We start from the raw sequence: 15,420 nt of genomic DNA, 5'->3' as shown, positions 1-15,420 counted from the left end.
TATTTATAATGCATGGCAGGGGATAAAGACTTTGCTTTTATATAGCACTTTATCACATTCATAGGACGTCCCAACATGCTCTGCATTCAATTAATTACTTTTGATGTGCAGTTACCCCTGTTACGTAGGCTAATGTACATTTGTAATTCATATCAATTGATGTCTTAAGCATTTTCCTATGGATGCTTAGAAGTTATCTGTGTGCTACCATCACTCAACATCAGGATATACATTCAGCATTGCTTTCTTGTACATACCTAAATTGACTCATGGCCTAGAAATGCATTTTTTAAGATATGTCTGAATTTATTGGTACAGAATTACAAAAGCCCTGAATAGATTTTCAAAGTATTACCCTTAAGCACGTCCTGCCAGCTTAAGGTTCACTGAAATTCTGTTATAGTGTTCTGTGATTGTGTCATGTCATCAGAAGAATGGTTGTGCTGGACTGTAATGGTTTTTGCCAATTAGGAATTTTTTTCACTTGCTGTGATTTGTAAGTTTACTTAAATGTGAATGGTAGTAGTGGGAGATATGGTGTAACCAGAATTTATTAGTCCAACATTATAGGAGCACCACCAAACTATCAGGGTGCATTTAACTTGGGTTATTTTCTAAATTGTCTATAGATGTAGTCATTTTAAAATCTTGTGACTAAGCATTCTGCAGCTATCACTAACTGCAACAATAATAGTTGGCTAAAGTGGGCATTAGTGTGAGGTTTGGCATTTAAACAATCTCTGATGCAAAATTAAATCAAATGCTACCCTTACTATACATTGCATATGCCATTCATAGAGTATAATTACCCTAGTTAATTATGAGATTTCTCACAAATTAACCATATTACCATAGAAGGCTATCAAATAAAATTATTGCAATTATTTTAAACGTTTATTTCTTTGGTCCTTGTTGAATGTAAATCAAGAAGGTTTGAGTTAAATTAACTCTGTGGCTCCTAGGTAAATCTATTTAATGGTGAGGCATATAGGCTAGGAAGATCCCATGTTCGATTCATGGCCTGTGCCAAGTCAGCCACTTCCAACCAGCTAGTACAATGTATCCTTCATTTGAAGTCAAATTTTCTGGGCTTTGGAGAGGAACAGATTGACAAGAGTTCCTGTTCTTGTCTGCCAACGTCCACTAGAAGTGCATGGTGGATGCTAGATGCAGATAGTTGAAATATCTTAAAATGGTTGGTTTCATGCATTAAAACTTCCACTTAAGTAAAGCACTGAAAGATTGCCATCCTCACGGAAAAGTATTCCAATATGAGTTGTTGGATCAGGAAAGCAAGGTGCAAGTACTACTTCTAGTTCAGCTCCACTTTAAAAGGCAGCTGAAAAATTTTAGATAACTGCATTGGCATTCCAAAATGTTGGCCACATGTGTGCTAGCTCCTAGACACCACCCACATTATTGAAGGAAACTATTCATAACTACTAAAATTGGCAGAATTGGAAATTCATTTGGAAACGGATAAGCATAAACATTGGGCAGAGGTCTTACAACTCACATTTTTGTCCTATTAATGCCATAATTAGAATTTTTGCTCTTTTATTTCAATGTTAAGTGTTAGCCTTGACTCAGGTAACATTCTGACCTCTAAGATTGTGGGTTCGAACTCCATTCCACAGATTTGAGCACACAATCTAAGATGATACTTCTGTGGAGTACTGAGAGAATGCTGCACTGTCAGTGGTGTTGTGCTCATTTATCTGCAACTTTGGAGAGGAAAGTCTCATGAGCACAGGATTATGGATGTATTTCCATCGCAGATGTTAGAAATGATCTCCGTTTGGTTTCTAAAGTTCTGTAAGGAAGCAAATACATATTAATTGCTTTAAAATGTCATTGCACACAGGTGAAGTTTAATAGTGCAGTTAAGCTCTCGGAAGGTGAGGGCCTGGAGGATGGGCGAGATGAGGAGGAGAACTTCTTCAAGCGTCTTGGTAAATGGCGCTCCGGTCGAAGGAATCCATCTAAGCTTCATCACACTGAAGAAAAAGATGGTATTTACCACAACATCTGATTCCAGAATTACTTTTGTCCATGTTTATGTCATTCAATTTTTGTTTTATTTTTGGCTTTTAAATTACTTGGTGATCATTTTTTATTTCTTCATCCTTGGTCACAATCAGATAAATAATTTTCAACCAAGTGTCACTAACGTTGATATCACACCTTAGAGATGCTTTTTGCTTCATGTGACTGTAAGACAGGTCAGTCATAGTAATGGGATGCATTTCATCTTAAAAGGTTTTTCATAGAGAAGCTTATTAACTTTGTTTGGAAAGTAAACCTTCTAAAAAAGCATAATTAAACTGAGTAGGAGCAGATCACAAGCCCAAATGGCAGGATATATGAGCTTATGAGTCAGCTGTCATTTCTTATGGCATTCTCACAAATTGCAGCTAGTTTGTGGGAGTTGAAAGAGTGGGCGTAATAACAGGGCAACAAATTGATATTTCAAACCGAAAAGTCAGGTCATATAGCCCAATCCTTATCCCTTTTATTGCTGTAGCTTTTTTTAAACTGGTTTTAAATTGTACATAAATTACGCTGTAGTTCAGGCCTTTGAAGCGGTTGGATGTGACTTGCATTGGCACTAATTTTGATTTTGCATTGGACATACTACCATAATAACTAACCATTTACTCTAGCCTGTCACAGACAGAAAAATATAATGCATTACTTTATCCTAGTTCTTCCAGTGGCAACTTAGAATGCCAATTTATTTGGGACAAAGCTGTTTTCATATCAGCATTTTCATAGAAAATGGAATTCTAGTGAATATGAAACACACATACGATAAATGCACATCACTCGGCATTCCTTCCAGTATTTCCATGTCATTAGGGGCGCGGTGGCATAGTAGTAATGTCACTGGACTAGTAATCCAGAGGCCATGTTCTGGGAACAAGGGTTCAAATCCCACCAATTTAAGTTCAATTAATAAATCTGGAATATAAAGCTAGTCTCAGTAATGGTGACCATGAAAATACTGCCAATTGTTGTAAAAACCCATCTGGTTCACTAATGTCCTTTAGGGAAGGAAATCTGCCGTCCTTACTCAGTCTGGCCTACATGTGATTCACAGCAATGTGGTTGACTCTTATCCGCCCTCTGAAATGGCTGAGCAAGCCACTCGGTTCAAGGGCAATTAGCGATGGGCAACAAATGCTGGTCTTGTCAGTGACGCACACATCCCATGAAAGAATAAAGAAAAATAAAATTACTAACAGGGTTCAAAGGTTGGCAATCCACAAAGATGATAAGTCTCCTGGTGCAGGCAGGATGCATCCTAGGTTACTGAGGATGGAAATTGCAGTGGCTCCAGCCACAATATTCTAATCCTGCTTGTGGTGGCATGGATACGAAATCGACTAAGGAATAGAAAGTAGAGAGCAGTAGTGAATGGTTGTTTTTCAGACGAGAGGTAAATATAAAGTGATGTTCACCAGGAGTCAACATTATGACAGTTGCTCTTTTTCATATAAGGCCGGAATTTTCTGGACCTGTTGCTGTCGGCACCATGGAGGGCTTGGGAGAGGGGGTGGGGACAATGTGGCGAGATGGCCAAAAATCAGTTTCACACCGTCGTGAAACCAGTTTGTGATCGTCCATCCGCCTGCCAATGGTGGGCCGTTTTTCCTGCCGCCGCACATCAGGAACCTTTCACTTCTTTAGCTTCTCATTAAAAGCCCTGCCCACCCGAATCATGTCCCCCCCCATGCTGAACTATCCAGGCACATTTCACATTGTATATAAGCGACATGTACTTGGCGAGCTACACTTCACTCGGGACTTCGAGGTTTGTTTGCCTACCATTCTTCGGTCAGCACTCACAGTCATCAACACCAGGCTTCACAAGCAGCACCACGTTACTTTTAGGAGAACCCACAGACAGGTCTTTACCTACCAGACCAGCCATAAGGCTTTTCAATGGCTGCAGGGCTAGGGCTTGCTTGGAGAAGGGGGAGAAGTGGCCTTAGGTGAAGGAAGAGGCTGTATGGAGAGGGCTGTACTAGGGAAGGGTGTGGGGGCACATGTTGATTTGTGCAAGTGGCCTCAAGATGAGGGCTGAGGAGGGGGCCTCCAGAGGAGATGAGGCCAGATGGAGATGTGAGGGTGTGTGTGAGAGAGTGAGTAATGATGTCTCTTGAGCTGGCAGGGAGTGAGATGCCAGTGAATGTGTGATGTCCTTGTGCGCGTGTGAGTTTAGTGATAAGATGGTTGCCTTACCCTGGCAGCACGGCTGAGACCGTTTTCTGCACTAGATGGCCGACCTCTTGCGTGCAGCATTGGCACTGACCCCCTCTGCCACTGCCTCCCAAGCCAGAGTGGTGAGACTTATGGATCTCCTGCGGTCAGAACGGGGATAGAGGACATCACAGCGGGCCTCCACAGCGTCCAGAAGGTGTCCCAGGGATGCATCACTGAATTGGGCGGCTTCACTCTTCTTGGCTTTTAGGGCCATGCCTTCACCGGAGCAGGCCTGGGCTGCAACACTGAGAAGTGTGCACGCAGCTGCATTTTAAATGTGGTGCCCTGCAGGAGGAAGCGGTGACGTAATGAAGGGTGGGCAAATCAGAGGCTGCCGGCCAGCGAGACAGCATCTTTCCTGTGGCTTCATTATTAATGAGGCAGGAATGGGACAATACAGTGCGAAAACCCACCATTGCGGCCAACGGGTAAAATGACTTTTTTCCCATCCGCTACTGCACGTTGTGCAAATCTGGGACGCTTCTGCTCTAAGTTTATTTTTCATTCATGAGGTGTGGGCACCAATAGTGATGGCAGCATTTATTGCCCATAACTAATTCATTATAGAAATCATAGAAATTTAAAGCATGGAACTAAGCTATTTGGCCGATCATGGCGCACTGGCCAACAAGTAGCCATCCAGCCTGATCCCACTTTCCAGCTCTTGGCCTGTAGCCCTGTAGTGCATATCCAAGTACTTTTTCAATGTTTTGAGGGTTTCTCCCTCTACCACCCTATCATGCAATGAGTTCAAGATTCCCACCGCCCTCTTGGTGAAAACATTTCCCCTCAAATCCTCTCCAAACCTCCTACCTCATACCCTTAATCTATGCTTCCTGCTTGTGGACCCCTCACCCAAGGGGAATCGGGCCTTCCAATCCACTTTGTCTAGGCCCCTCATTATTTTGTATGCTGCTGTTTGATCTCCCCTCAGCCTTCTCTGTTCTAAAGAAGCCAACCTTAACCTATCCAATATGCCCATAACTAAAATTCTTCAGTCCTGGCAACATCCTCATAAATCTCCTCTGCACCCTCTCTCGGGCAAGCACACTTTTCCTATCGTGCGTTGACTGTATGCAGCGCTTTAGCTGTGGCCTAACTCATGTTTTACACAGTTCCATCAAAACCTTCCAGCTTTTAAATTCAATGCATTGGCTAATAAAGGCAAGTATCCATCTTATCTACCTGCCAAGTTACCTTCAGGGTTCTGTCGACCTCGATTCCAATGCCCCTCTGTTCCTCTACAATTCTCAGTATCCTACCATTTATTGTGTATTCTCTTGCCTTATTAACTTTCCCCAAATTCATTACTACACACTTCTCAGGATTGAATTCCATTTGCCATTGTTCCGCCCACCTAAATAGTCCATCGATACCTTGCTGCAGTCTATAGCTTTCTTCTTCATTAACAAGCACACAGCCAATTTTTTCATGATCTGCAAACTTCTCAGTCATATCCCCGATGTTCAAATCCAAATCATTTCTGTATACCTCAAAAAGCAAGAGACCCAGTACTGAGCCCTACGGAACACCACTTCCAGTCACAAAAACATCCATTGACCAATACCTTTTGTTTCCTGCGTCTGAACCAATTTTGGATCCAATTGCTACTCTGCCATGGATTTCAAGCACTTTTACTTTCTGCCTAGTCTGCCATGTGGGATCTTGCTAAAATCCATATAGGCTACACCAAATGCGTGACCCTCTTCAAAAAGTTCAGACATGACCTTCCCTTAACAAATCTGTGCTGATTATTTTTGATTAAACCATGTCCTTCTAAATGAAGATTTATCCTGTCCCTCAGAATTTTTCCAATAATTTTCCCACCACTGAGGTTTAGTTGACCGGTCTGTAATTATGTTATCTATCCCTTTCTCCTTTTTAAACAATGGTCAATGTTGACAGTCCTCAAGTCTTCTGGTACCACACATGTAGCCATGGAAAATAATGGTCAGAATTTCTGCTACTTTTCTTGCTTTCCTTAACAACCTAGAATAGATTTTGTCCAGACCATGAGATCTATTCATTTTCAGAGATGTTAAACCTCTTAATACTTCCTCTCTCACTGTGTTAATTTCATCTACAATTCACATTCCTCCTCCCTGATAGCAATATCTGTATTGTGCCTCTCTTTTGTGGAAACAGGTGCAAAGTATTCATTAAGAACTAAATCAACACTTTCCGCCTCCAAGACAGGTAATTCTTATGGTCCCTAATAGGCCGAACTCTATCTTTAGGTATTACCTTGCTCTTTATGTCTTTATAAGAATTTTTTAAAAATTATTTCATGGGACTTGGGCATCGCTGGCTAGGCCAGCAATTATATTGCCTATCCGTAATTGCCCTTGAGAAGGTGGTGGTGAGTCATCTTCTTGAACAACTGCAATCCATGTGGGTACATCCACAGTGCTGTTAGGGAGGCAGTTCTAGGATTTTGACCCAGCAACAATGAAGGAATGACAATATATTTCAAGGTCAGGATGGTGAATGGCTTGGAGGGGAACTTCCAGGTGGTGGTGTTCCCATGCATCTACTGCCCTTGTCCTTCTAGGTGGTAGAGGTCACAGGTTTGGAAGGTGCTGTTGAAGGAGCCTTGGCGAGCTGTTGCAGTGCATCTTTGGGTTTCCCTTGATTTTATTTGCCAAAATTTTTCCGTGCTCTCTCTTTGCTTTCCCAATTTCCTTTTTAATTTCAGTCCTGCACTTGTTATGCTCCTCTAGGTTTTCTGCAGTATTGAGCCCTCAGTATCTGTCACATGCTTCCCATTTAGTTCATCCTCTCCTTGGCAGAAAGGATAGAGAGAGGCAATATAGATTTGATGGCACACTTCTAAAGAGTGTTGAGCAAGAGCGGGACCATTTGAGTGCGTGTGTATAGATCTTTGAACGTAGCAAGACATACTGAGAGAGTGTCTAGCAAAGCATAAGGTATCTTCAACTTCAATCAAACCAACTCATGTTTCATTCAAATATATGCTAATTGCCCGTGTGCATTCCCTTAGTGCCTGTCTTCCGCATGCCCTTTCCTGTCCTTGTACTATTATGTTGTGTTTTCCTAGTGGGTATAATGGGGCTGGTGGGAGTCTGCTGACTTTCAGTGGAGCAGACTGCAGGTGGTCTTAGAGGATGACTTCAAGCAGCTCTGACCCTAGAAGGGCCCAGCATCATCTGAGAATATGTGGTAGCTTGCATGACAGCAAGCTACGTCGTCATGTCTTCAACGTAAGCTTCTACTGCAGCACACATGCCTTGGATGACTGCTGCTTGTGCTACAATGAAACCTTGGCCCTCAGATGCTGCAATGTGGCTGGGTCTGCAAATGTGATAATAGAGTTGGCCAACACCTCCACACTAGAAAGGATGGGCTCCAGGTTCTTCGGAACAACCTATGCCAAGTTGGTGCTGGACTCCATTGAAACCATAGAAAAGTTACAGCACAGAAGGAGGCCATTTGGCCCATCCTGTCCATGTCAGCCCGAGGACACCCAGGTGCCCTTTCTAATCCCACCTTCCTGCACCCGGCCCATAGCCCTGCAGCTTACAGCACTTTAGGTGCAAATCCAGGTACTTTTTAAAAGAGTTTAGAGTTCCTGCCTCTACCACCAACTTGGGCAGCGAATTCCAGACACCCACTACCCTCTGCATAAAAAAGTTCTTCCTCTTGTCCCCACTACACCTTCTGCCACTTATCTTGCATCTATGTCCCCTGGTTCTAGAATTCTCCATCAAGGGAAACAATTTTATCCTGTCCACTCTATCTATTCCCCTCATAATTTTGTACACCTCAATCAAGTCACCTCTCAGCCTTCTTTGTTCTGAGGAAAATAACCTCAACCTATCCAATCTCTCCTCGTAGTTACACTTTTCTAACCCTGGCAACAGTCTTGTAAACCTCCTCTGTACTCTCTCCAGAGCTATTACGTCCTTCCTGTAATGTGGTGACCAGAACTGCACACAATACTCCAGTTGTGGCCTCACCAGTGTTTTATACAATTCCAACATTATATCCTCACTTTTATATTCTATACCTCTGCCAATGAAGGAGAGCATTCCATGTGCCTTCTTTACAACCTTGTCTATTTGAACTGCTGCCTTCAGGGACATGTGTACTTGTCCGCCAAGATCTCTCACTTCATCTACCCGTCTTAGTATATTCCCATTTATTGTGTAATTCCTGTAACTGTTTGACCTCCCTAAATGTATGACCTCACACTTCTCTATGTTAAAATCCATCTGCCACTTTACCGCCCACTCCACCAACCCATCTATATCGTTTTGGAGATTATGGCTATCGTCTACACTATCCACTACTCGGCCAATCTTTGTGTCATCTGCAAATTTCCCAATCGTGCCCCCCATGTTCACGTCCAAATCGTGAATATATAACACAAACAGCAACTCCTCCTCCCTGTTCCTTGACATTGACCACACACTTTCTGGCAGGCTTCCCATTGCACCAAGCATTTTGTTGCGTATACCCATCAGCCACCTTCTGTTGCTCATTCCATCAAAGTCTTCATTTGAATCCTCTGCAGCACAACTCACATGCTACCTTGCCCTCCGACCTGGTATCTGTGCTACTCTTGTTCCTGACGCTGGTTATGGGTCACCCATGTCTAGTGTCTCAAAATGTGCAGACCCCGCCTCTAAGCTATCCTCAAGCATTTGTTTTTATTCTTTCATGGGATGTGGGCATTGCTGGCAAGGCCAGCATTTGTTGCCCATCTCTAATTGCCCTTGGACTGAGTGGTTTGCTATTGAGGGCAGTTAAGAGTCAAGCACACTATTGTGGACCAGTTAAGGATAGCAGATTTCCTTCCCTAAAATGCATTAGTGAACCTGATGAATTTTTATGACAATGGTTTCATGGTCACCATTACTAAGACTAGCTTTCAATTCCAGATTTGTTAATTGAATTTAAATTCCACCAGCTACCATGACGGGATTTGAACCCATGTCCCCAGAGCATTAGCTTGGACTTCGTGATTACCAGTCCAGTGACATTACCACTATGCCTCTGTCTGCCCCTGTGCATGTGTCAGTATTTATGCTGGTGTCTCCAAATGTGAGAATGAGTGATGCTGTTTCTTTTCCATCACTGTCTTCTTGCTCTTCTGGCATTTGCTCTTCCAACATTGCCTGGCCACCTGGCCTTCAGAATCAGAAGGGAGGAAGGCACAGGATAGGGTTGTGGTGAGTGGACAAAGGGAGGAAAGTAAGAGCTGCATGCTTACGCCATCCACAGCGTAGAAATCAGAAGAGAATGTGGAATGAGGGGGAAGTGGGATGTGAGAAGGAGAATTGGTGTGAGGATACTATCAGCTTAGATGATTTTAACCATGACCTCAGCCATACCACTCTGATGATGGTGTATACCATATCCTCTCTGCAGATGAGGACATGCAGCTAAGCATACCCTTCGACTTCTAGAAGTCGACTTGCTGCCTCCAGCTATGGTCCATTTTCCCTTGTAAGAGAGAGGGAAGTATATCAGTGAATTGGGGTGTAATATATGTGGGTGATGTAATTGTCATGGTTGAATAGCTGATAGTGATTGGCAAACTGTGAGATGGAAGTGTGAGACCAGCGGTGATAAATGTGTGAGGGTGAGATTGAAGCAAATAAATGAGTCATGTTTGAGAGGGATTGTTGGTAGGTGAGTGAAGGGGATGTGATGCGCTGAACAATGTGTGAGGCTCGTGGTGCAAAAGGTGGGATATGCATTTAAAGATATAGGCCAGAATTTTCCGGCTGATGTGCGGATGGCGTAGCCCGCACGTCAGTGCGTAAAATGACGCGCGAGTGTGCCGACGTCAGTGCGCGCCATCGTGATATTTCAGTGGGCGAGCGCGCTCAGTTCACCCGCCATTAATTGAAGGGCTCGTTAAGCCCCTTAACTTGCCAATTGTGTACAATTTTGAGGGCCTGTGCGAACTTCAGGTCGGCGCACAGGCCCAATGGGAAGGCGGGTAGGAGATTGTTTAAGAAAACTTTTGCAATGTCGGGATATGTGGACTCAGCGGGGTTGTTCATGTTTTTGACGAAGTTATAATTGATGAAAGTGTTTAAAAGTTGCCTGTGTGATTGTTAGTAGTTCTCATCGATTTCCAAGAGCTTCTTGTGTACTTTGAAACCAATCTGCAGACAGTAATCTTTATCAGGCCTGCAGCTTTCCGGAGGCCTCCATTTAGCCTGGGGATATGGGTTCTGACCTCTCCACTGGAAGCAGCTCCCCTAAGGAGGAAGGGAGAGATAGAATAAGGAGAAGGCTAGGAGTGGACAATCAGCCTCCAGAGGAGCCACCTTTGGGATGCCTGGCGCAGGCACAAGGGGCACAGGGCCAAGAGGCTGTCCAAGGTGCAAGGGTCCGCAGAAGACGCCACTATCCTGCTGCCAGGGTATACAGGCGGCGAAGCAGCTACCTCAATATGACTGAGGTGCAGTGCCAAAGGAGGCTCAGGCTCTCAAGGGAGACAGTGAACTATATCTGTCAGATGATTGGCCCTGAGATCTCCCCTAACTGTGTGGGCGGACACCCCATGCCAGCGACTCTAAAGCTCACGGTTGCCCTTCACTTCTATGCCTCTGTGTCCTTCCAGGACTTGGTGGGTGATCTTTGCGGTGTCTCCCAATCACTTTGTGTCAAGCAGGTTACAGACGCTCTGTTCAGACGGGTAACCACCTTCATCCACTTCTGCTGCGACCAGGCAAGTCAGGCACAGAGAGCCAGAGGCTTCGTGGCCATTGCTGGCTTCCCCCAGGGTGCAATAGACTGCACACGTGGCCATCAAGGCGCCAGCAGGTGAGCCCGGTGCCTTCATCAACAGGAAGGGCTTCCACTCCATGAACGTGCAGATAGTGTGTGATCACAGGATGCTGATTCCACAAGTCCGAGCAAGGTACCCAGGCAGCTCCCACGATGCCTACATCCTCAGACACTCCCAGGTGCCGGGGCTCTTCAGTGCTCCGGCTCAGCTGGATGGTTGGCTGCTGGGTGACAAGGTCTATCCCCTGCGAAGGTGGCTCATGACGCCAGTATGCTGTCCAAGAACAGAAGCTGAGCAGCGCTACAATAGGAGCCAGGGCACCACAAGGGCTGTGGTGGAGAGAGCCATCGGTCTTCTCAAGATGGGCTTCCGTTGCCTGGATGCGCACTCCAGTACCCCCCAGATCGTGTCTCTGTGATAGTGGTAGCATGCTGCGCTCTGCACAATCTTGCGCTGGAAAGGGGGGATGCAGTTGACAATGAAGACCTTGACGCCCTGGATGAGGCTGCACATGATGAATCCAGCAGTGCCTCAGAGGATGAGGAAGCACAGGGCGATGATGAAGGGCAGAACGATGACAGAATCACAGTGCAGCAGAGGGTCTTTGGCCCATCGAGTCTGCACCGACATGTGAGAAACACCTGGCCTACCTACCTAATCCCATTTACCAGCACTTGGCCCATAGCGTTGAATGTTATGATGTGCCAAGTGCCCATCCAGGTATTTTTTAAAGGATGCGAGGCAACCCGCCTCCACCACCCTCCCAGGCAGTGTATTCCAGACCGTCACCACCCTCTGATTAAAAAAGTTTTTCCTCATATCCCCCCTAAACTTCCTGCCCCTCACCTTGAACTTATGCCCCCTTGTGACTGACCCTTCAATTAAGGGGAACAGCTGCTCCCTATCCACCCTGTCCATGCCCCTCATAATCTTGTACACCTCGATCAGGTCACCCCTCAGTCTTCTCTGTTCCAACGAAAACAACCCGTCTATCCAAAACAAAAACAAAAATAAAAATACCTGGAAAAACTCAGCAGGTCTGACAGCATCTGCAGAGAGGAATACAGTTAACGTTTCGAGTCCGAATGACTCTTCAACAGAACTAAGGAAAAATAGAAGAGAGGTGAAATATATGTATATATATATATATATATATATAAGTCTATCCAACCTCTCTTCATAACTTAAATGTTTCATCCCAGGCAACATCCTGGTGAATCTCCTCTGCACCCCCTCCAGTGCAATCACATCCTTCCTATAATGTGGCGACCAGAACTACACACACTACTCCAGCTGTGGCCTCACCAAGGTTCTATACAAATCCAACATGACCTCCCTACTTTTGTAACCTATGCCTCGACTGATAAAGGCAAGTGTCCCATATGCCTTTTTCACCACCCCACTAACATGCCCCTCTGCCTTCAGAGATCTATGGACACACACGCCAAGGTCCCTTTGTTCCTCAGAAATTCCTAGTGCCATGCCGTTAATTGAATACTTCCTTGTCAAATTACTCCTTCCAAAGTGTATCACCCCACACTTTTCAGGGTTAAATTCCAACTGCCACTTATCTGCCCATTTGACCATCCCGTCTATATCTTCCTGTAGCCCAAGACACTCAACCTCACTGTTAACCACCCGGCCAATCTTTGTGTCATCCGCAAACTTACTAATCCTACCCCCCACATAGTCATCTACGTCGTTTATATAAATGACAAATAATAGGGGACCCAGCACAGATCCACTGGACACTGGCTTCCAGTCACTAAAGCATCCATCTGTCATCACCCGCTGCCTCCTACAACTAAGCCAATTTTGAATCCACCTTGTCAAATTACCCTGTATCCCTTTTGCCTTTGCCTTCTTTATAAGTCTCCCATGTGGGACCTTGTCAAAGGCTTTGCTGAAATCCATATAAACTACATCAACTGCACTACCCTCATCTACACACCTGGTCACCTCCTCAAAAAATTCAATCAAATTTGTTAGGCATGACCTCCCTCTGACAAAGCCATGCTGACTATCCCTGATCAAACCTTGCCTCTCCAAGTGGAGATAGATACTCTCCTTCAGAACTTTCTCCACTAGTTTCCCTACCACTGGCGTGAGACTCACTGGCCTGTTCCCTGGCTTATCTCTACAACCCTTCTTAAATAGCGGAACCACATTAGCTGTTCTCCAGTCCTCTGGCACCTCCCCCGTGGCCAGAGAGGAATTAAAAATTCGGGTCAGAGCCCCTGCGATCTCCTCCCTTGCCTCCCTCAGCAGTCTGGGACACAAATCATCCGGACCTGGAGATTTGTCCACTTTTAAGCCTGCCAAGACCTCCAATACCTTGTCACTCCCTATATCAATTTGCTTAAGGACCTCGCAGTCTCTCTCCTTGAGTTCGATACCTTCATCCTCATTCTCTTGGGTGAAGACGGATGTGAAGTATTCATTCAGACTCTAGCGATGTCCTCTGGCTCCACCCATAGATTGCCCCCTTGGTCCCTAATGGGCCCTACTCTTTCCCTGGTTATACTCTTCCCATTGATATACTTATAGAATATCTTGGGATTTTCCCTACTTTTACCAGCCAGAGCTTTCTCATATCCCCTTTTTGCTCTCCTAATTGCTTTCTTAAGCTCCACCCTGCACTGTCTGTACTCTACTAATGCCTCTGCTGATTTGCTTCCCTTGCACCTGCTAAAAGCCTCTCTTGTCCTTCTCATCGTAACCTGAATGTCTCTGGTCATCCATGGTTCTCTGGGCTTGTTACTCCTTCCTCTCACCCTAGAGGGAACATGTTGAGCCTGTACCCTCCCCATTTCCTTTTTGAACACCCCCCACTGTTCCTCTGTAGATTTCCCCACAAGTAACTGTTCCCAGCCTACCTTGGCCAAATCCTGCCTTATTTTTCTAAAATCCACTCTCCCTCAATCCAAAATATTTTTGTCGATTTCTTTGTCCATAACAAACTTATACTGTACCATGTTGTGGTCGCTATCACTAAAGTGCTTGCCCACCACCACCTCAGCCACCTGTCCGGCTTCATTCCCCAAAATTAGGTACAGCACTGCCCCGTCCCTTGTTGGACCCTCTACATATTGACCTAAAAAGTTCTCCTGTACACATTTCAAGAAATCCACTCCATCCAAACCCTTAACACTATGTCTATCCCAATTAATGTTAGGAAAGTTGAAATCACCTAATATAATTACCCTATTATTGTTTTTACACACCTCCACAAATTGTGTACATATTTGCTCCTCAATTTCCTACTGACTATCTGGGCATCTATAATAAACACCTAATAATGTGGTTCCTCCTTTTTTATTCCTAAGCTCTACCCACAAAGCTTTATTCGATGCCCCCTCCAAGATATCACCTCTCCTTACTGCAGTAACGGACTTCTTAACTAATAATGCAACACCTCCTCCTCTTCCACCCCCTCCCCTGTCTCGCCTGAAGATTCTATATCCCGGAATGTTGAGCTGCCAATCCTGCCCTTCCCTCAACCACATCTCAGTGATGGCTACTATATCACAATTCCACATGTCAATCCTCACCCTTAACTCATCCGTTTTACCTGTAGTACTCCTGGCATCAAAGTAGAGGCCATCCAGCCTTACCTTAATCCCTTGAAACTTAATGCAGCTATACTCCCTCTGACTTGATTGTTTTACTGTATTATGATGTGTCCCTATTCTGCTAACATTCTGTGTCCCCTCCCCCTGCCGAATTAGTTTAAACTCCTCCCAACAGCACTAGCAAACACGCCCGCAAGGATGTTAGTCCCACTCCGGTTCAGATGTAGACCGTCCCGCTTGTACAGGTCCCACCTTCCCCAGAAACGGTCTCAGTGATCCAGGAATCTTAAACCCTTCCTCCTGCACCAACTCTTAAGCCACGTATTCATCTGTGCTATTCTCCTCTTTCTGAGCTCGCTATCACGTGGCACTGGGAGCAATCCAGAGATTACAACCCGAGAGGTCCTGCTTTTTAGTCTACTGCCTAACTTACTGAATTCTTGATGAAAGACCTCATCCCTCTTTCTACCTATGTCATTGGTACCAACATGTACCATGACCTCTGCCTTATCATCCTCCCCCTTCAGGATGCCCTGCAGCCGTTCAGTGACATCCCGGACCCTGGCTCCAGAGAGGCAACATATCATCCTGGAGTCATGTTGACGGCCACAGTAGCGCCTATCTGTTCCCCTGACTATAGAATCCCCTATTACTATTGCTCTTCCTCCCTTCCTCCCCACCTGTACAGACGAGCTGCTTATGGTGCCAGAAGCTTAGCTCTGTCCGCACTCCCTGGAGGAACCAGCGCCTTCATCAGCCTCCAAAATGGAATACTGATTTGCGAGCACGACCCCAGGGGACTCCTGAACTATCTGC

General features: G+C 45.1%; 1 protein-coding gene across 1 annotated transcript in view; it reads left to right on the top strand.

Moving 5' to 3' along the window:
• Positions 1–15,420, top strand: part of unc80 (unc-80 homolog (C. elegans)) — a 535,199-nt gene that overhangs the window by 197,942 nt on the left and 321,837 nt on the right. Inside the window, exon 21 of the mRNA XM_078551715.1 lies at positions 1,865–1,952. Coding sequence (XP_078407841.1) covers positions 1,865–1,952 — 88 coding nt within the window. The remainder of the gene's footprint in view (positions 1–1,864; positions 1,953–15,420) is intronic.

This window comes from Cetorhinus maximus, chromosome 11, assembly GCF_964194155.1.
Source record: "Cetorhinus maximus chromosome 11, sCetMax3.hap1.1, whole genome shotgun sequence".
Taxonomy (NCBI): domain Eukaryota; kingdom Metazoa; phylum Chordata; class Chondrichthyes; order Lamniformes; family Cetorhinidae; genus Cetorhinus; species Cetorhinus maximus.
This window is presented reverse-complemented; position numbering and strand designations above follow the sequence as displayed.